Here is a 23760-nt window from a genome sequence, read left to right as displayed (position 1 = left end):
CGACATATTTGTCATGAAAAGAGGATAAAGCATCCACAACCTCCGTGTTCTTGAATGGATTAGAAACCCGTGTGCTCATAGCACATCGTAGTTTCTGAATGCGCTTCTGAATGCATGACAGAATAGCTTTGATCCATTCAGACAAAGTGTCCAGTTCTGGGTCATCTGGTTCGCCCTTTACCATTTTCTGGCATAGTCCTCAACTGAATCCATCAGTAACCTGAAGTTCTTTTTCCAGTTGATGGGCTGGGGAATTCTATATTTTAGTCCCTTGGCTAACAACGATGCCAAAGTCGCCAGTAATAACATGACCAACTGGACTATAATTGTATTTTGACAATGCACATGAGCAATCCGGAGGTTTGGATTTCACATCTTTGGGGTTAAAGGCTATGGCTGTGAGGTCGTTGATACAAATTAGAATTTGAAAATTACTAAAATAACTAATGGGTTTATGAATACACATGCTACATCGATCTTTAATGACCCAAATGTTGCTAAACACATGCCCTCCCTCCGTGACAAATATGTTGTTGTACCCACAGATAAAGCCCCAAACAACATTGTTTTTTTTAAGGTAAACCCAGTTCATAAACTGCTTGATAAAGGAAATATATATTGACAATTCACTTGCAAACTCAACACATACCCAAGGACAATTACTAAGGAGAAAATCTTAAAAAATCATTGGTCTTCTTTTGGAATTTAAACCAAAGATTACGAACTGGCTCTTCCGTCATTGTATTGGATACCTAAACTACATACGTGTCCTTACAAACAACGTTACATTGCTGGGTCTTCCAAGTGCTCAACAAAACCTATTTCCAAATTTTAAACATCAACTTTATCAGCAATCAAAGTCGGGCTTCAAAGTTATTGTGAAACTACTTACTACAGGGGAGGCGTTAATCAAATGGGGATAATAAAAATTTCCAAAGATCTGTTGGAGTATATAAAATCTAAGTCTCTTTCCTCTTACAATATTATTAAAACATTTGACTTTTATACCCTTTACACAAGTATTCCCCATTCCAACTAAAAGACAAATTGAAAGAATTGAACCGGCTTTGCTTTATAAAAACGAATGGCCGACGTAGATAAAAATATCTTGTTTTAAAGAGAGATAGATCATACTTTTTAAAAAATAACTCTGACAAAAACAAAAATTCACTGACATCATCAAGATGCTTGATTTCTTGATTGACAACATATTTGCAACGTTTGGATGACATGTTTTTCAACAAACAATTGGCATTCCATGGGAACCAGCTGTGCTCCTCCTCTTGTCAACTTGCTTCTTTATTCATATGAAGCTGACTTCATACAGGAGTTTCTTAGGAAAAATGAAAAGAACCTAACCTTATCCTTTAACTGTACGTTCCGTTATATAGATGATGTCCTCCTACTAAATAATTCAACGTTTGGTGACTATGTTGAACGGATCTATCCATTCGATCTTGAAATAAAGTATACAATAGATACATTTAAGAGTGCCTCATATCTTGACTTAGATCTAGAAATTGACAATTAGGGTCGGTTGACATTACGACAAAAGAGATGGTTTCAGCTCCCGAATTGTAATCTTTTCATTTCTATGTAGCAACATTCCAGCAACGCCTGCATATTATGGAGTATATATCTCCAATAGAAACAGTCAAGCAGCGCCTGCATATGGAGTAGATATCTCCTAGTTGTTACGATATTCCAGATTTTGCATTTCCTGTAATATTTTCCTCGATAGAGGGTTGCTGTTTACAAGGAAGTTATTAAACCAAGAGTTTTAAGTGATGAATTGTAAATCATCCCTTCGAAAATTCACGAGTTGTTTGACGGTTTTGGAATACCCGTCCTCTTATTCTTGAGTGTGACCTACCGAATTAAACTTATCACCAAGTTTGTACTTTCATGGGCAATACGACGGCTGCCACGTGTGGAACAGGATCTGCTTACCCTTCCGGAGCACCAGAGATCACACCTAGTTTTAGTGGAGTTCGAATTGCCCGGTCTTTAGTTTTCCATGTTGTGTTTTGCAATTGCATACTGCAGGTCTTTTGTTCGTTTTTCATTTTTTGCCATGTCATTGTCAGTTTGTTTTCGACTTATGAGTTTAAATATCCCTTTGGTATATTTCGCCTCCCTTCGGTCACTTCATAACGGTCACTTTCGATTTATCAAAACAAATATAACCTCTTGAGACCTAAGCCAATGTAAATATTTTACAAGTTCGTTGTGCAATTTTTGTTAGGTCAAATCGAATACACATGTAATTAATTATAATTGATGGCGGAATTTTTTCCTGGGAAGGGGCTGGTCATTCTGAAATTAAACATATACAATTTTCTTGATCTCTCCATAATATTCCACTATTTTTATTTTATCCCCCCCTCCTTAAAAACATTTAAAAAAACGCCAAAATTTTAACATGCAAAACACTGACCTTTGACACACATGATATGTAGGATATACTTGAAGATTCAAAAGTTCACAAATTTTTCTTTAGAGATAAAATTGATCCCCCACTTTGAATTTATAAAAAAATTGAAGCCCCTTTTCCACTTACAGAGAAAAAATTGACCACTTCCCCTACATTTTGACCAGCCCCCCCCCCCCCCCCTTTCCCAGGTAAAAAATTATAAGTCCCTAAGAGGAGAAAAGAAGGAAATCATGGAATATATTATGATAAACCTTAGGTCTTAATTCTATCTAGTAAACTAAACTGAACATTAAAACTCATATACTGATCATATCTGATACTTGAAAAAAATTTACTTAAGACAACGATTGGCAAAATTTAATAAAACAATAAAATCCTTAGGGGTTAAACTAGCCCATGTTTTGTAAGTTCTTGAACTTCGCATTTGATTTGGCTTATGTATTGTTTTGAGTCAAGAGCCACTGATGAGTTTTATGTAGACGAAACACATGTCTGGCGTTCCAAATTATAACCCTGGTATCTTTTTATCAGTTAATTTTTTGTTGTATTCCGGCGTGGTGTTTTCAGTGTAAAAGTGTAGAAAAATAAAACAATCAAACATATTTCTTCAGATGCATTTTTTTTATCATGAAGTACTTCTGTCCAAGGTTCACAACATTCCATGAAAGTTTGACGAAGTTATCGATGACTACAAATTATTGAAACTTTAATCTTAGATCTTTTACATATCAACTGGGTCAAATCCTGGATAATTGTTTAAATTCAATTGGTTTGTTTGTTTAACTCTTTTAAACAAAACAATATGAAGAATCTGAGTTGTTCCTTAATGTAATGCACAAAACAGTTGACAAGAGAGTCTTGGAAAGTAGAAAAAACGTCTAGTCAACGGTAAAGGTATTCAGATTGCTTGACAGCAATCTTATCCCAAAAATGCAAGCTTTGATCTAGAATGCCGGTTATAATATTAAAATGATGTCACTGTGGCATTAACATTAACCTTTTTGCAATAAACTTTATTGTTATGTCGATATCTCCATATTTCATAACTTGAATAATTCCTCCTCCTTTGAAATCGTTACTGCAAATATATCAAAATGTCTATATAATTGTATCCATTATAATTGTTTATGTGATAGTTTTGTCCAGAGTATCAAAGTTCCTCTCGATGGACATATGCTGATTAGGTTCCATTCCTACTATTAGCGTAATACAGATTAATTACATAATTCAAATGTTAATGACATTGTAACAGTTGAATTAATAACATCTATTCAGTAATTGTTATAGGATTAACGTGTTTGTCTTTTTCCCAAACGGAAGAATCAATTACATGCTATTCACACTATAACAGAACCAAGTTGACATATGGTGACGTTGTTGCTAATGGCAACAATTTTTATATAGATGTTAAAAAAAAAATAATAAAAAAGTACTAAAAAAAATAATTGATGTCATTTGATTTTCCGATTGTCCTATAGTTATCTGATATGTAGGAAATTCAGCATTGTGTGATGACCTGTCTTACTGATGTTTTTTTCTTCTTGCTGATTTACCGAATAAGTTCCTTGTATATGTATCAAAAAGATTTTTTAAGAGTAATACCATTTCAATAACATATTTACATTTTCAATTCTCGTAAGTGGTTAACAATTGATAATACCTTTGTTATCTAAAGTACTGGTGCTTACTTTATTTTGTCTGGAACAATTATATACTTTCTTCTTAAATTTACTAATGTCTTTCATTTTCTGGTAGTAGTTACTGAAATTTGTTGCAATAATAGCTATGGGCATTGCCAAAATGAGAAGACCACATACTGCGCATATACAACCAACAATCTTTCCGGGCGTTGATTTTGGGTAAACATCGCCATATCCAACAGTTGTCATAGTGACAACAGACCACCAAAGACCAGAAAATGAAGACGGAAAGGTCGTAGGTTCGTGATATTCTGCATAATATATGAAATTAGCAAATAGAGCAGATATGACAATGAATGTGACTAGTAACAGTAGCAGCTCTTTAAAACTTGTTTTGAGAGATAACAGTAATACTCGAAGTTCGAGGTACTGTTTGTATATTCTAAAAATTCGAATAAGTCTTAGAGATATCATACAGTATGACATTCCAAATATCCACGCAGCGGTGTATGAGTTCATGACAAGTGAAATGTTCAATTCAAGACAAAATCGTGTCCACATCGACACGTTCAGAATAAGATCCATTATGTTCAACCAATTTTTGAGGAACTCGATCTTACTTGGACAAACTATTAATCTAATAAAATATTCTAACGTGAAGAATCCCAAGAAAAACCTGTCGAGTGTATACCACCAATTTGGTAATCTAGTTGTTGCAAGTAGTACGTCCTTAGGATTATTTCTATCGGTATAAATATTAAAACCAGCAGAACTAGTTATATTGATCAGCGTATCAATATCAATGTATTGTTCTCGCATCTCTTCACAGGTGAACAGAAATGCCATTATTGCTGACAATACAACCACCAGTAAATATAATATGTTGTAAACCTGAAAAAAATATGACAATATAATACTATCCATTTTTTAAAACTTCAGTTGGGATCAGAATTAACTTTGAAGATTGGTATTTCAACTATTTTACAGTGAATCTAAGATCTGTTGTCCATTGTTTGAAAATGGAAATAAGACCGTTGTATTTGTGTTTTTGAGATTTATATTTTAAGGATATTCGCTCATCTGTTTCAAAATAACAAGCTTTTTAAAACTTAAAAAGCGGAAAAAAATGACAGGTCCGTGTCCTTGTTTTTGAGATTTAATCAATTGAAAATTTGGCGGAAAAATTATTATCTCTTGATTTTTCATACATGTATTGTTGACACCTTTTTTCTTTCAAAAACTATGAAAAAATAACAAGGATTTTATCAGATTTTCAAAAATAGCTTTTTAAACTATATGTTAAAAAATTATGAAAAGAAAAGTTGGGTTAGCGGGCAAAATTTGTATTGGCACTACATGGATGTTTTACATTGTGTCTCTCAATATGAGGTGAAAAAAGTTAGGAATTCATTTTGGTTATATAAGTGCAAATTCGAAAATGAGAAAAAGGAAAATCCCAAATATCATTTGAATAAAAAAATATATTTCAATAATTCATTTTGCGTATAGTATAAAGTGTTGTATGTTCTTGAATATGTCAATATAATTTTGTGTGTCTAAAGCGATTTTCTGGATTGACTTTCATCAGTAACGCTCAAAACCCAAACATTTGAAAGCCAATCACGCATAAGAACTTTACACGTGAAGAGTTTACATGACCAAAACATAAAAATAGCAAAATACCTCTGTCTAAGGCCAACTTTACCTGATGGAGTTGGAACCTTAGTTTTTTTTTTTTTTTTTAATTATTTCTGAATTTATCAACAGAGAATTTAAGAATTAAATGCAGTTTTAACTTGGCATTTAAATTAAACCGGATAGATTAAGTTTTGAAAATAAAGTTACCTTAGCAGGGGTTGATGTTAGGGGTTCCTCCAAAAATAGCCAAAGCCTATTTAATCGCGATTGTTTTGTCTCATTCTCATCCAACTCTGTTGTATTATGCATGTCAAAAGCATGTTTAATCTTTTTAATTGTTTCCAGTTCATTTTCAGAATTCAAAAACCTTGACCGGCAACACTCAGATATGCCTTCAAAAGGTATCTTCCAAAATTCTAATTCTTTCTCCACCAGTGAACCACATGTACCCGAAGGAATGTGAACTTCATTATTCCGGTAAAAGTCTAAAATTATATTAAACAGTTCCGGGTTGCGGTCAAAGAAGTAAAATCCTTTCTCAGAGATGTATTCCACAGACTGTTTGCTTAATAATCCTAATCGTGTTTCCGGATATTTTTTAAGCGTGGTATTTTCTGTAATGAATTTTATGCCCCCGACATTTATAATCGTGCATTTATCCATAGTTGAAACTCTTGTAATGTGATGCCAGCTGACCGCTTAACTGTAATGACTGTATCCCATGATATTAAGCACGAATTACTAATTGATATATAGTGTGTACGGAGTAATGATATAAAGTTTATCGTTACTTATGCTAATTAATGTTTAATGAAGCATTGTAGTGAGCATTATATATAACATTGTGAATGATTCTGACCATTGGGTATTTATCGTTTGCTTCTCGTTGTCCATTGACAACAATTCGATACTTATTATGGATACAATTAATAAACAAGTTTTACTTTTCCAAAAAAGGTAAGAATCTAGTGCGTCCAGTATCATAAAGTTACTTTAGCTCTGGATTTAAGGGTTATTACTAAGAAAAACAAAGGTTTTTTAAACAAGTAATTGTTATTTTTTTTTATTTTTCGGGTGCTTCGGTTATGGTTTAAGTCTCTCCACTAGTAGTAATATGATACATAAAAAAAAAAAAAAAAAAAAATATTAACCCCAACACTTTATCAATTTCATGCGTCCGAAGTGTGACATAACATAGAATAGGCTCCGTTCTGATGGTCATGTATGACATACAAACTTTCCCTGCTGGTTTTTGAAGAATAAATTAATTTTACCGAACCAAGCTATTTTCTTTGCAAATTGTTGTGTTTTGCTCACTTTGCATCTCAATGATATCCTTTTTCTACAAATTGCCTGAAACTCAATTTGTTGAAATGTGTTTCAAAATTTCAGTCATTTTACAAAATGACTAGGTATTTTTAGTCATTTTATATAATGCCTGTCAAGGTTAGGCATTTTATAAATTGCCTGAAAGTTCAGTCATTCTACAAAATGCCTAAATTTAGAAAATGCCTGTAACATATATATAGGATAGCTGCTTTCTACGATACATGTATTTTTCAATATATGACCTTTCCAAAATTCTGATTCGCTTAACCTCTTCTCCAGAACGACAGAACCAGAATATACCATGCTTGACAGGTGTGTTCCTGTGAAGCAAATGAAGGTCCATAACAAGTATTAGTTGTGACGATTGGAAATTCAAAATTGTCCCCAGCGAACGTACTTACCACGGGGTTTTAGTACGATTTTCAAAGATCTTATATTGAAGAACAACTGAATCACCTTAAATAAAACATACCAGATATGTTCCTGTAAGATCCTTTATAAATGTTATAACTTTGATGCCAATCAGAAATTCAATACGGCATACAATGGAAGTCAAAGTTTACAATAAAACCCTACTGGAAAACATTTTTTTTCAAAATTTCGTGTGAATGGTAGATATTTGATTGTTTCTGTTTGATTTATTCACAACTAGACTAATAGACTTTGGAGTAATTTAGAGCTGAATTAAGTATTGAATAGATAACTGTCTTCTATTGAAAATTTTATGTTGCCCTTTAGATGTCTTTTGGTTATTTTTGTTGTTTGGTTGTTGTCTCATTGATTTGTACCCAAAATATCCTTATATTCATATTTGCTTTTTTCAAGACCAAACATGAAGAAATGTTATTTTGAATGTACTTATCTAATCAAGTACTCACTTCAACACCAAGGGCTAAAATACTAACTAATTCCGTTAAAATGGTTTGTTCTTCCGTTCTTCTTTCGTTTGACAACTTTAAATACTTACTGACCTCTCGCAAATACGACCTATTTCAAGTAGACTTTATAATACCATTTTTGAGTTAAATGTCTATATTTTTGTTTTCATGAGCGTCAGTATTCAACCACAAATGTGACTACTTTCATAACTATCTTCCTGCAATAACTTTAATCCTGCTTTCCAAATTATTCGCTGTTTTTTTTTTTTATTTCTGTTGTCATCTGGTCGGTAGATGTGCTGCATGGCTTTTTTGATGTGTGTTTTACTTTTACGACATTTGTTCTAGATAGATATACAAAGGGAATGGGTATGTGCACGTAAAACTGGTTTAAATTAATCTCATGTTGTGCCAATACCAAAATCAGGCTATCTTGACCATGTGGTGTTCGTTGTTGTTTGTCTTTGTTTCTATAATAGAAAAACAAAGGATATGGGGTGTCCATCCATGACACAAAATCAGTACATGCACAGCAAAAAAACGCACAAAAAGCAAAGGAACAACGCTTTTATTGCTGTACTTCATCTAAAAGTCACAGTGAGGCCTTGAACATGGAGCAAAAAACTCCATATATTTTGGTAATTTAAGTATCAAATGAAGATTTATTTTTCGGAGGAGTCGGGTGATAGTGTGGTCTGATATATTGTCCAATATTTCTGGAAATTCCTGTTAGAACGTGACTTGAGTGTGATGTTCTTGTAAAGAAATGTAACAAGGGATATTATTTTGAAAAGGTCGACAAGGCCGCCGACAAAGGCCAATGTTAACATTGAAACGCTGTGGGAAATTACGTTTTAATTTCAATTTGAGAACTAATTAAAGGAAATGAAAATAAACATGCAGAAATATTCTTGTCGTTTAATGTTATTATCTTGGTTCTGATGACAGCCTATTTCTGCTATTCGGACAAAATACATCCAACCCCTAGCAATAGTACTAAGGACTTTATTTTATGCAGCACACTCTTAAGATTGCCATTCAATGTAATGTTATTATTCTTTTGAAACTTTGTTTTAAATAATTACTTACAGCTGCATTCCATTTTTTCTCCGTGAAAACATGTCACTGACTCATTGGAGCCGGTACGTCTGGTGTCTTTGCAACTCTAGAAAATTTCCAAAGGGTATATAGATCGTGCATTTGTACATAATTCAAACAACACTCACAACTATCAAATTTACAGCAAAATGATAAAGGAGCTACCATTTGATTTTTATGGGGGGGGGGGGGGGGGGGGGGGGGGGGGGGGGCTAGGATGAAATTTAAAAAAAAAAGCAGGACAGAAGTTTTGAGTAAAGAAAAAGGCAGGATGAGCAACTTTGCAAAAAAAAAAAAAGCAGGATGACAATTTATGTAAAACAAAGTCAGGATAAACTAATAAAAAAAAGGCAAGACCGAATAGAGTGAAAAATAAAAAGGCAGGACAGAGATTACAACTAAAAAAAATGCAGGACAAAATTTTTCATCCTAGCCCCCCATCCCTAAAAATCAAATGGTAGCTCCCTAAGCGACATTTTTTTGGGGGATGGGGATTAAACAATTGTATCTACATTTATTACAAAATTGTTTCAGTTGGAAAGTCAAAAAAACTATTTATTTCTATTAAAAACGAAACTAACACTGCTTTTGTCTCAAATTTGAAATTAAATTATGTTACTAGCAACGACGACAGGGTACGTCCTTTGCATTTAATAAATATCTGTACCCCTCCCTTTGTACTTTAACAGCGTTGTTTACAAATTGCATTGCTGTTAAAGATATATATCCGAAAATAACTGATAATGACATTAGATCTAAATAACAATTTCTGTTTGTATAAAAACATGTTAAAAGTCAAGGTACATTTATTTATAGATCCACGTAATGGAAATCCATTAATGATATAAATAGACTGTATCGGCTGTTGTAATGGTAGAGAAGTAATGTTTTCCTAATAATGCACGTAAGTGTTTGTTTCCTGTTACACTACACATATTACAACTGTTGCGTAAATGTTTTGATCTAAAAATTAAAACATAATTAAGTAGATTCTTTTCATGTATTTTAACAGAACGATTACACATTGACACTGTTTTTTTATAATTATATGTAGTATTTAGTAAATAATGCCTTTGAAATACATATACGTAGGCATTGACTATTGATCTTTTGTTAGTGTGTAGAGGTAGGTAATGGATTTTTCCAGCTTTGACCAACAACAACGAAAGTGTTATTTTCGTTTTCAATATGGAAAAAAATACTGTTTTTACTTCCCTACTGATTTAATTTTTGCAATCATAGAAACTCAAATTTTATAACTTCCCTACTGAAGCCATTTTTGTAAAATTAAATTTAGAGTCAAACAATTAACTTTTCGAAGGATTTTTTGCCAAAAAACTCAACACCTGTATAGGCCTGACAGTGTGCAGCAAAGCTTTAATTTTATTAAAGACAAATGCAAAATTAAGTTCAACAGTTACTGACTGCCTAGGTTGCTGCAGATAACAAAAACAAAAACTTTTAAGGGTAATAACTCTTTAATATAAAGTGTTATTTGATAATTTTGGCTATTTGACCTACTTGTAGGTTTTACTTTGATGAACATTTTTGCCTTTTAAAGAGTGTCTCTATCTGTCATAGTTTCTGTATAAAAAACTAAAAAAGAAGTAAAATTCATTTTTTCACTGACAACAACTCCTTAAAGAGATCAATTGATGATTTCGATCATGTTTGACTTATTTGTAGGTCTTACTTTGCTGAACATTTTTGCTGTTTGAAGTTATCGCTATCTATCATAGTTTCCGCAAAAAAAAAAAAGGGTAAAAATAATTTTTCAAGGGCAATAACTCTTTAATATAAAGAGTTATTTGACTTACTTGTAGGCCTTATTTTGCTGAACATGTTTGCCATTAAAGTTTCTCTCTATGATGTATCTATTGTAGGGTCTGCAAAATAATATGGCAAAAATAATCTTTCAAGGGCAATAACTCCTACAATGAAACAATTGACTATTTGGATTTGGATCATGGTTGACTTATTTGTAGGTTTTACTTTGCTGAACATTTTTGCTGTTTGAAGTTTCTCGCTATCTATCATAGTTTCCGCAAAAAATAAAAAAATGTCTTTCGAGGGTAATAACTCCTATAAAGTTTAAATTTACAATTTCGGCCACGTTGACTTATTTGTAGGTCTTACTTTGCTGAACATGTTTGTCAAGTAAAGCTTCTCTCTATCTATCATAGTTTCTGCAGAAAAAAAATATTTAAAAAATAGCTAAAAATTATCTTTCAAGGGCAATAACTCCTACAATGAATCAATTGACGATTTAGATCATGTTTGACCTATTTATAGGTCTTACTTTGCTGAAATTTTTATAGATGGATTTGGCTATTTTTTTAGGTCCTTTTTTGGTTTATAGCTCTTCAACGTTTTCGGTCCTTATACATTCTTAGCTTTCAAATATTCGGCTTTGAGCGTTCCTGATGAAGGTAAATCCAGAAAAGCGCTTCGGACGCATGAAATTTATAACGTGTTGTTTTCATTTTTTTTTTACTTATTTGTGGGTCTTACTTTGCTGAACATTTTTTTCACCAAAGCTTCTGTCTATCTACTAATATCATAGTTTATGAAAAAAACCTTATAAGTTTAAAAGAAATAGTCTTTCAAGGACACTAACTTCTATAAGGGATCAATTAATGAATTCGGTCCTCAGACTTATTGGTATATTTTATTTTGCTGAACATTTTTGCTATTGAAAATTTCTCTTCATCTATAATAGTTTTCAAAATAATATCCAAAAACTAAGAAATTTCATAAAAGTTACTATTTCAGGGACAATAACTTCAAATAGGGGTATCTGATTCATATGAAAAAATACCAACAAAAAAGATCTTGACCTGTTGATCATTTTAACCCTTTGTCAGTTTTGCTCTAAATGATTAAGTTTTTGATATAAAAGTTAAAAACTGCGTTTAACCCTCATGTTTTATTTTTAGCCATGGTGGCCATGTATGTTGACTGATCGGAATAAAACACGAAATTTATACTAGATACCATAAGGATCATTGACCCCAAATTTGGTCAAAATTGGTTAAGTAGTTTTAGAGGAAAAGATCCCTGAAAAAGTTTACGGACGACGACGAAAACGACGCATGACGACGCCTGACGGACGACGAACACTTTAAGTGATGGCAATACAAACCAATCTACAAGAATAAAATCAATTTTCATTATGCACGCAAAATACTTAAACAGAAACAAAATCAAAGATTCAGTTTTAACACAAATTCTAAATCATATAAATAAAAAAAAACATAAGAAAAAATATACTTTGTCGGGTGGGAAGGTGGGACAACTTTGCTGCACCTAGAATAACAGTAACTTAAAATAACACAACCGCCAAAACTATAGCACAACATATTTGAATTGATCGTATTTAAATATGGTCAGTTCCAACTCAACCAGAGAAAAACTTTTAACGAATTATAAACATTAAACGCGTGTATTAATTATAAACAAATACACGTTGTAATGCTTACATACCGGCGTACATATCTTTAAAAATATATTTAGTATTTTCAAAACTTCAATTTCAGAGCACAACTGCAAACAGCAATGCAGTCATATTTGAATTGATCGTATTTAAATATGGTCAGTTCCAACTCAACCAGAGAAATACTTTTAACGAATTATAAACATTAAACGCGTGTATTAATTATAAACAAATACACGTTGTAATGCTTACATACCGGCGGACATATCTTTCAAAATATATTTAGTATTTTCAAAACTTCAATTTCAGAGCACAACTGCAAACAGCAATGCAGTCGGTGAAACAAACATGGGCATCACAACAACGCGGGCTAAATATACACAGTACGGATCTTATAGAAGTCGATTGTCTACATTCCGTGATATGAAAAGTAACATTATACAGTCCAAAGAAATATTAGCACATGCTGGATTCTTCTATACAGGTTTGTTTTAAAAAAGGGTAGCTTTTGAGTTTTACTATCAAATACAACACTTTCAACAGTGAAGAAAGCTTTAATATCGTTTTGAAAAGATTAAAAAATGTACATCATGTTCATGTTTTAAATTATATACTAGTATATTCCTGCATTATTATGATCATTGTGTTAAAGTAATGAACATAAGTTCTCCTGCACAATTTTTGTAGTCAGTAAGTTCTGATACATACTAGTATGTCACGTCAAATAATACACGATTAATGCCATCGTTGATTACTGCATTTGCTTATAAAATAAGAAGATGTGGTATGATTGACAATGAGGCAACTTTTCTCAAGAGACTAAATAACTTATTCGTTAGCAATCATTGGTGACCGTACGGTCTGCAACACTCAACAAAAACCATACTTTAAAATTGTTGCTGCCAGAGCAATTTAAGATTAAGCTATGAAATCTACGACAAATTCCGACAAAGGTATATCTTAATAGAGTTTTAACATCAACCGAGAATATTTCATGCTTCATATACATATGTATAAAGTTTCAGTATCTGAAGTACTCTGGGTTGTCATTGTTTTTACTTAAAAAACATCATGCCATTGATTAATCTATGGTTCAGGACGTTGTCAACCAATTCCAACGGTATGTTGTGCGATTTTTCGAATATTTATCCGACAGAATACTTTAGATTATCGAACAGCAGAAGTTTACCAATCTACAAAAGAAGTGCCAAGGAAAGGTATTGTATTATTTAACTATACATCTATTTAAGATACATTCAAACCATTAAAGTTGATAATTTGTTACTCTCTAGGAACAGGCGATCTTGTTCGGTGCTTCTACTGTGGAGGGGGTTTAAGAAATTGGGACAGATCAGACGATCCGTGGACAGAACATAAACGCTGGTTTCCTAAATGTGATTTTCTTAACAAATTTTCGGACAGAGAACAGACCAAATCAGAAAACAATGTTTCAGCTCAATATGAACGTTCGGTGAGTATTCATTTCGTCATTTTTAGCTCACCTGGCCCGAAGGGCCAAGTGAGCTTTTCTCATCACTTTGCGTCCGTCGTCGTCGTCGTCGTCGTCCGGCGTCGTCTGTTAACTTTTACAAAAATCTTCTCCTCTGAAACTACTGGGTCAAATTTAACCAAACTTGGTCACAATCATCATTGGGGTATCTATTTTAAAAAATGTGTCCGGTGATCCGGTCAACCAACCAAGATGCCCTGAAATTTTCAGATGAATCGGACAACCCGTTGTTAGATTGCTGCCCCTGAATTGGTAATTTTAAGGAAATTTTGCAGTTTTTATACGATCGCAAAAAAATTTTTGTGGTCGTATATTGGTATGACGTTGGCGTCGTCGTCGTCGTCGTCGTCGTCGTCGTCGTCGTCGTCGTCGTCTGGCGTCGTCCGGCGTCGTCCGAAGACACATTGGTTTTCGCACTCTAACTTTAGTTTAAGTGAATGGATGTCTATGAAATTTTACCACAAGGTTCAATACCACAAAAGGAAGGTTGGGATTGATTTTGAGGGTTATGGTACCAACAGTAAAGGAATTAGGGGCCAAAAAGGGGCCAAAAATAAGCATTTTTGTAACTTCCAGACATAACTTGTGTGTTAGTGTATGGATCTCTCTGACATTGTACCACAAGGTTCCATATCACAAAAGGAATGCTGGGATTGATTTTGGGGGTAATTGCCTCAAAATTTTAGGAATTAGGGGCAAAAAAAGGGGCAAAAAACAAGCATTTTTCTAGTTTCATGACAATAACTTGTGTGTAAGCGTATGGATCTTTCTGAAATTGTACTACAAGGTTCCATATCACAAAGGGAAATCTGGAATTGAGTTTGGGGGTAATTGCCGAAACGTTTAGGAATTGGGGGCCAAAAAGGGGCCAAAAATAAGCATTTTTCTAGTTTCCAGACAATAACTTGTGTTCAAGTGTATGGATCTCTCTGAAATTGTACTGCAACGTACCATACCACAAAGGGAATGCTGGGATTGATGATGGGGGTAATTGCCTCAATATTTTAGGAATTAGGGGCCAAAAAGGGGCAAAAAACAAGCATTTTTCTAGTTTCAGGACAATAACTTGTGTGTAAGTGTATGGATCTTTCTGAAATTGTACTACAAGGTTCCATATCACAAAGGGAAAGCTGGGTTTGAGTTTGGGGGTAATTGCCCTAAACGTTTAGGAATTTGGGGCCAAAAAGGGGCCGAAAAACACATTTTCCTAGTTTCCAGACAATAACTTGTGTTCAAGTGTATGGATCTCTCTGAAATTGTACTGCAAGGTACCATACCACAAAGGGAAGGCTGGGATTAAGTTTGGGGGTGATGAATCATAAGGGGGTTCAAACAATTGGGGGGGGGGGATTCTTTTTTTCCTTTTTTTTTCTTTTAAAATTTTCCATTTTAAGTTGGTTATTTCTGATTTATATTTAAAAGCAAATAATAATGATATGGTAGGAGATACACACCAAACAGGATGTGTAAATTATTATATAATAAGTATTGTGCAATAGCAAGAAATTTTCAATTGCACAGTATTGCACAATAGCAAGAAATCTTCAATTGCACAGTATTGCGCAATAGCAAGAAATCTTCAATTGCACAGTATTGCTCAATAGCAAGAAATATCAAATAGCAAAATATTGCGCAATAGCAAAAAATTGTCAATTGTACAGTATTGCACAATAGCAAGAAATATTTAATTGCACAGTATTGTGCAAAAGAAGATACTTCGTATAAATTGCTTATTTCTTGACCAATTTCAATGGGGTTTTATTCTTGAATTTTTGGGGTTCTTTAATATGCTGAATCTAACCGTGTATTTAGTTTTTGGATTTTGGGCCCCGTTTTTAAATTGGTCCACATTGAGGTCCAAAGGGTCCAAAATTAAACTTTGTTTGATTTCATCAAAAATTGAATTATTGGGGTTCTTTGATATGCCGAATCTAACCGTGTATTTAGATTCTTAATTTTTGATTCCGTTTTCAAATTGGTCTACATTAATGTCCAAAGGGTCCAAAATTAAACTTAGTTTGATTTTAACAAAAAATGAATTCTTAGGGTTCTTTGATATGCTGAATCTAAACATGTATTTAGATTTTTGATTATGGGCCCAGTTTTCAAGTTGGTCCAAATCGGGGTCCAAAATTAAACTTTGTTTGATTTCAACAAAAATTGAATATATGGGGTTCTTTGATATGCTGAATCTAACCATGTATTTAGATTTTTGATTTTTGGGCCCTGTTATCAACTTTGTCCACATTGAGGTCAAAAGGGTCCAAAATTAAACTTTGTTTGATTTCATCAAAAATTGAATTCTTGGGGTTCTTTGATATGCTGAATCTAACCATGTATTTAGATTTTGGATATTGGACCATAATAGGTGAATGTCCAATTTAAAATTTTTAAGTTCTTAGACCACATTCATTCTGTGTCAGAAACCTATGCTGTGTCAAATATTTAATCACAATCCAAATGCAAAGCTGTATCAAGCTTGAATGTTGTATCCATACTTGCCCCAACTGTTCAGGGTTCGACCTCTGCGGTCGTATCAAGCTGCGCCCTGCGGAGCATTTTATTGGTTATTATCTTGAATATTATTATAGATAGAGATAAACTGTAAACAGCAATAATGTTCAGCAAAGTAAGATCTACAAATAAGTTGTCATGACCAAAATGGTTATTTGACCCCTTAAGGAGTTATTGCCCTTTGTAGTCAATTTTTAACCATTTTTCGTAAATTTTTGTAATCTTTTACAAAAATCTTCTCCTCTGAAACTACTTCGCCAAATTTAACCACAATCATCATTGGGGTATCTAGTTTAAAAAATATGTCCAGTGACCCGGCCAACCAACCAAGATGGCCGCCATGGCTAAAAATAGAACATAGGGGTAAAATGTAGATTTTGGCTTATATATCTGAAACAAAAGCATTTAGAGCAAATCTAATTGGGGTAAAATTGTTTATCAGGTCAAGATCTATCTGCCCTGAAATTTTCAGATGAATCGGACAAGCCGTTGTTGGGTTGCTACCCCTGATTTGGTAATTTTAAGAAAATTTTGCAGTTTTTGGTTATTATCTTGAATATTTATTATTCAGCTTCTCTGAAACTACTTGGCCAAATTTAACCAAACGTGGCCACAATCATCATTGGGGTATCTAGTTTAAAAAATGTGTCCAGTGACCCGGCCAACCAACGAAGATGGCCGCCATGGCTAAAAATAGAACATAGGGGTAAAATGTAGATTTTCAGATGAATCGGACAAGCCGTTGTTGGGTTGCTACCCCTGATTTGGTAATTTTAAGAAAATTTTGCAGTTTTTGGTTATTATCTTGAATATTATTATAGATAGAGATAAACTGTAAACAGCAATAATGTTCAGCAAAGTAAGATCTACAAATAAGTCAACTTGATCAAAATGGTCAGTTGACCCCTTAAGGAGTTATTGCCCTTTATAGTCAATTTTTAACCATTTTTCGTAAATTTTTGTAATCTTTTACAAAAATCTTCTTCTCTGAAACTACTTGGCCAAATTTAACCAAACGTGGCCACAATCATCATTGGGGTATCTAGTTTAAAAAATGTGTCCAGTGACCCGGCCAACCAACGAAGATGGCCGCCATGGCTAAAAATAGAACATAGGGGTAAAATGTAGATTTTGGCTTATATATCTGAAACCAAAGCATTTAGAGCAAATCTAATTGGGGAAAATTGTTTATCAGGTCAAGATCTATCTGCCCTGAAATTTTCAGATGAATCGGACAAGCCGTTGTTGGGTTGCTGCCCCTGATTTGGTAATTTTAAGAAAATTTTGCAGTTTTTGGTTATTATCTTGAATATTATTATAGATAGAGATAAACTGTAAACAGCAATAATGTTCAGCAAAGTAAGATCTACAAATAAGTCAACTTGATCAAAATGGTCAGTTGACCCCTTAAGGAGTTATTGCCCTTTATAGTCAATTTTTAACCATTTTTCGTAAATTTTTGTAATCTTTTACAAAAATCTTCTTCTCTGAAACTACTTCGCCAAATTTAACCAAACTTGGCCACAATTCATCATTGGGGTATCTGGTTTAAAAAATGTGTCCGGTGACACAGCCAACCAACCAAGATGGCCGCCATGACTAAAAATAGAACATAGGGGTAAAATGTAGATTTTGGCTTATATATCTGAAACCAAAGCATTTAGAGCAAATCTGACGGGGGTAAAATTGTTTATCAGGTCAAGATCTATCTGCCCTGAAATTTTCAGATGAACCGGACAAACTGTTGTTAGGTTGCTGCCCCTGATTTGGTAATTTTAAGAAAATTTTGCAGTTTTTGGTTATTATCTTGAATATTATTATAGATAGAGATAAACTGTAAACAGCAATAATGTTCAGCAAAATAAGATCTACAAATAAGTCAACTTGACCCAAATGGTCAGTTGACCCCTTAAGGAGTTATTGCCCTTTATAGTCAATTTTTAACCATTTTTCGTAAATTTTTTTAATCTTTTACAAAAATCTTCTTCTCTGAAACTACTTGGCCAAATTTAACCAAACTTGGCCACAATCATCATTGGGGTATCTAGTTTAAAAAATGTGTCCAGTGACCCGGCCAACCAATCAAGATGGCCGCCATGGCTAAAAATAGAACATAGGGGTAAAATGTAGATTTTGGCTTATATATCTGAAACCAAAGCATTTAGAGCAAATCTGACAGGGGTTAAATTGTTTATCAGGTCAGGATCTATCTGCCCTGAAATTTTCAGATGAACCGGACAAACCGTTGTTGGGTTGCTGCCCCTGACTTGGTAATTTCAAGAAAATTTTGCAGTTTTTGGTTATTATCTTGAATATTATTATAGATAGAGATAAACTGTAAACAGTAATAATGTTCAGCAAAGTAAGATCTACAAATAAGTCAACTTGACCAAAATGGTCAGTTGACCCCTTAAGGAGTTATTGCCCTTTATAGTCAATTTTTAACCATTTTTCGTAAATTTTTGTAATCTTTTACAAAAATCTTCTCCTCTGAAACTACTTGGCCAAATTTAACCAAACTTGGCCACAATCATCATTGGAGTATCTAGTTTAAAAAATGTGTCCGGTGACCCGGCCTGCTTACCAAGATGGCCGACATGGCTAAAAAATAGTACATAGGGTAAAATGCAGTTTTTGGCTCATATCTCTGAAACCAAAGCATTTAGAGCAAATCTGATGGGATAAAATTGTTCATTAGGTCAACATCTATCTGCCCTGAAATTTTCAGACCAATCAGGCAACACGTTGTTGGGTTGCTGCCCCTGAATTGGTAATTTTAAGAAAATTTGGCAGCTTTTGGTTATTATCTTGAATATTATTATAGATAGAGATAAACTGTAAACGGCAATAATGTACAGCAAAGTAAGATCTACAAATAAGTCAACATGATCAAAATTGTCAATTGTCCCCTTAAGGAGTTATTGCCCTTTATAGTAAATTTTTTACAATTTTCATAAATTTTGTAAATTTTTGTAAATTTTTACATAATATTTTCCACTGTAACTACTGGGCCAAGTTCATTATAGATAGAGATAATAGTAAGGAGCAAGAATGTTCAGTAAAGTAAGATCTACAAACACATCACCATCACCGAAACACAATCTTGTCATGAATCCATCTGTGTCCTTTGTTTAATATGCACATAGACCAAGGTGAGCGACACAGGCTCTTTAGAGCCTCTAGTTATTATAAATATTCGGAAGACTCAAAACATCTCATATGAAATTTCAGATTTCAATTGAAAATTGAAACTGCATTTATTACGACTGCAGACTATTCTAGTTTAAAGATAAGGTACAACTTAAATTGGAACTGGCAGCTTATACTGTTCTCTTAATGAATTAGAATTTGAAATGAAAATTAAAAAAGAGACAAAAAAAATAATTCCGGATGAAGCTGATAAAGAATTGTATTCGAAGTACTTTTTATATTCTTTATTGGAAACGTGCCAGTCGTTTTAATTTTAAAGCTGACATGAAAAAATGTTGGCATAAAATTAATGTTGACTACTTTTTGGCTAAATATGAATATTCAAATGTTTCAATAAAACTTGATCTCATATGTTTAAACAGCTTCAGTTGCCTATATACATAGGCCAAGATCTCGGAGAAAGTGGCGAAAATGCAGTAACTCTAGAAAATACAAATCTCGACTTCATCATTGCAGCCAAGGCAGTACTTCACTTAGGATATAATCGATCCGATGTTAGAAATGCCTTAGAATTATGTAGCAAAGAAACCAGTAAGCATACAGTAACATTAAGACAACACAAATTGTACCACTGAGTTTTACTTTGTCATTTTGTAGTGACACATGCGCTAGCACATATGTAAAAAAACATAAAATAAATAAGAACATTTCAATGGTAAATAAACAGGATAGGAAGTGTGACACAACCATGTATAAACTTACATGTCAACTAAATACCATCATCTAACCTTCCAACATATTTATAACAAACATCTTGATTTGTCAAGCTGTTGTTTAAACCAAGAAGATGTTGTATGATTGCCAATGATTGATTGATTGATTGTTGGATGCATAACGTCCAGTGGCAAATATTTCATGCATATTCAGGACGAGAACAAATTTAATAATAAATACATTAGTTGGGTCCTGTAATAGAGGCCGTTCGGGTAGAATGTCGGGGAAAATTGGACTGCCACTGGATATTGAGGATATATTGGATAGGGACAGAAATTTTGCCTTGCAACAGGCCACCTACAGATCCCTCAAAGAGTTACAAGGGTTCTTAACGTGCGAAGAGCGTGGCTCTCTCTTTGCACGAGGTTTCGGATTTAACGTCCCCATTCTGATCGGACATGGCTGCGAACTTGTACATCCCGCACAACCAAACGGACGCCCTACTTTGGCAAGGGTATTTCTGCCGGTCGGAAGAAGTCCAAGAGTGACAATATTTCTAGTCCCCAGTCACCATTGGGGGATTATTGCCTATACGACAACTTTCAACCAGAGTCCACATGACGTAAAAGATAGCAACTATAGATCACCGTACGGCCTTCAACAATGAGCAAAACCGATTCCGCATAGCAAGCTATAATAGGCCCCAAGATGACAAATGTAAAACAATTCAAACGCGAAAACTAACGGCCTGGTGTATGTACAAAGCAATAATCGAAAATCAAATATAAAATACAGAAACAAACGACAACCACTGAATTACAGGCCCCCGGCTTTGGACAGGCACATACAGAATAAGGCGGGATTAAACCTGTTTGGGGCAGTGATGCAACAGCACAACACAAAAATTAACTGTACACAACAATGAAAAAAAAAAGTAAATATTATATTTATATTGTTTCTGTATTTACAATGAGATTATTGATCAAAATATGAATAATTTGACCGTTTTATGCTGTTATTTTTTGATTTGACCGAACATCTGCGGTTAAAGGACTTGGCGTTATTGACAAGGTATAAACAATTTCCCACAAACTGGCGCCAGCAAGAATAGCAATAAAAGCGCTGTTCCGTGTATATAGGAATTTTGTATCATGAATTGATATTATAAATCCCTTCTCTTCTACTAATTAACAAGAAGTTATGATATCTAGGAATGATGGTTACCATCATTTATGGAAAAATGTCAATGAAAGACAAAATAAAACATATTAAAAGTTCCTGATATCCTTAACACAGTTTTTATATAAATTGGTAAATGAAATAAGTATACCTAGAATAGGATAGTTTCTATAACTATATATATGGATAAGAAAAGAATCGATAACGTAAACTAAACCAAGATTTAAAAGGTTGATCGGAGAACTTTTAACCCTTACCAAGTATAAACTATAAATAATAACGTTTCCCAGCTATAGCCAAATGTCCATAATGAATGTGTATGTTCGTAACGGAATCTCTTATATACCTATTTACCAACACGTCAAAATTATTGTACTCTTTTCAATTTCAAATTATTCAAATAAGGTCACCGTTTCAGCTAATTTTGATGATTTTGAAAATATATTCCCTCAGGAATTGTGACTTTTAAATATTTAATTTAATTTATTTATTTATAGGAACACATGTAACAGCACTCCAGTTATTGACGAAAATATTACAATTGAAACATTTATTAGTAAGCGACATTGAAGATAGTACGAATGGAAGTAAAACGCAAGAAAATGACGACTCTTTTATTGAGATTGGTATGTATAACTATGTACATGGCTTTGGTGCTTACATTTAAAATATTAATGATTTTATAAATGTACGAATAAAGTTACATTGAATTATTAAAATAATCTTTTATAACAAAGTGATGTTAGAGGAGAGATACAAGGAGTAACAATCATTAGCATTACACTTTGTTGAGGATAATGATTTTAACGAGGAGGTCTTTAGTGTTTGGTTTCAGCATTTAAGAAGTTTTAAGTGTTTTATTGAACAAAATACGATGTACCAAAATATCTTAAAAGTATTTGCAATTGTAAGTAATTGATTGTTTATGTATTTTTAAAGGAAATGATTGTTTTCATTACTTGTGATGGAATATCTAATTTCAGAAAAAGAAAACGTTGATTTGAAAGAAAAAATTTTCTGCAAAATTTGTCAACGAACTTCAGCCGAAGTGGCTTTCTTACCATGTGGACATTTAGTGACATGTAAAGACTGTGGACCAGCAGTGAAATATTGTATAGTGTGTAAAACTCTTGTGAAAGCCACTGTTAAAGTGTTTATGTCCTGAGTTCTCAATGACATTGAATAAGTTTATGAAATCATATCAATTTTGTTTGAAGAGCCAGTATTTATTTATTATTGCTTTAAAAAATTAAAAATATTATTTAAGAATATATTCAAGTTCGTTATATACCAAGATAGAGCCTATATATCTCAAATGTCATCTATGGCCAATCCCAAGAGGGTTCATCTAAGTCATTTATACAAATCGTAAACATTTGTGTATGTTCTTTGTCATTAATTGACGCCCAAAATGCTGTGAAATCACTTTGAAGTTTAATTAAAAAAAAATAGGAAGAAGTTTTACTCATTTACAGCAGGTCAGGGTACCCAAAGTAGATTGTGATAAGACTACCTTTAAGCATGAAATTATACACTATTTACATTCGTCTAACCCTCAAAATTAAGAACTTACGAATTTAAAAAAGAAAGAAAGAAAAAAGGAACAAAACGGACTGTAATTTAGTTAAAGATAGATCGACTTGAATAAAATTCAAGATTTGATAATTCTCATTATTCAATTTCATACTACATTTTGCGTAAAAATACAAGAAGATGTAGTATGATTGTAAGTGATGAGACAACTACTTTTTTTCCAGCAGAGACCAAATGACGAGGATGTAAACAACTATTGTTCACAGTATAACCTTCAACAATGAGCAAAAACTAATACCGTTTATTATACTCTAAAAGGCCCTGACATGACAAAATTTAAAACAATTCTAACTTTGGATAGGCATATACAGAATATGGCTGGGTTAAACATAAGAGTGATCACTTAACCCTCCTTTTACATGGGACAGTTGTATAATAACACAATTTAAGAAAGAAAAAAAAACACTGTAAAAATCAGTTGGATGTTGGATATGGCTTAACCAATCAGATTATTAAGAACAACAAAGAAAAACACACCAATCTTATACTACTCGCAGTTACTGAAAGCTAGTTCAAAGCTAATTTCAAAATAATAAATATACCTTGTTTTCTCAGACTAAAATATCAGCCAGTACACATCGAACGGATTTAGTGTAAACGCGTCATAAACAATCTGAGAAAAACATGACCTTTATGCCTAAATATAAGTA

The 23760-nt window shown here is 33.2% G+C and overlaps 1 protein-coding gene across 1 annotated transcript; it reads left to right on the top strand.

Annotated features, from left to right (window-relative positions):
* The first annotated feature begins 9834 nt into the window (after positions 1-9834).
* LOC127725608 (putative inhibitor of apoptosis) lies at positions 9835-22788 on the top strand. The gene is made up of 6 exons (XM_052232696.1): positions 9835-9921; positions 12760-12934; positions 13743-13921; positions 20047-20215; positions 22015-22143; positions 22501-22788. Exons 1-6 carry the CDS (start codon positions 9916-9918, stop codon positions 22680-22682), a joined length of 840 nt encoding a protein of 279 aa, XP_052088656.1. The 5' UTR covers positions 9835-9915; the 3' UTR covers positions 22683-22788.
* The last annotated feature ends 972 nt before the right edge of the window (positions 22789-23760 follow it).

Source organism: Mytilus californianus, unplaced genomic scaffold (genome assembly GCF_021869535.1).
Source record: "Mytilus californianus isolate M0D057914Y unplaced genomic scaffold, xbMytCali1.0.p SCAF_15, whole genome shotgun sequence".
NCBI lineage: Eukaryota > Metazoa > Mollusca > Bivalvia > Mytilida > Mytilidae > Mytilus > Mytilus californianus.
Note: the sequence above shows the minus strand (reverse complement) of the source record. Positions and strands in the feature narration are given on the sequence as shown.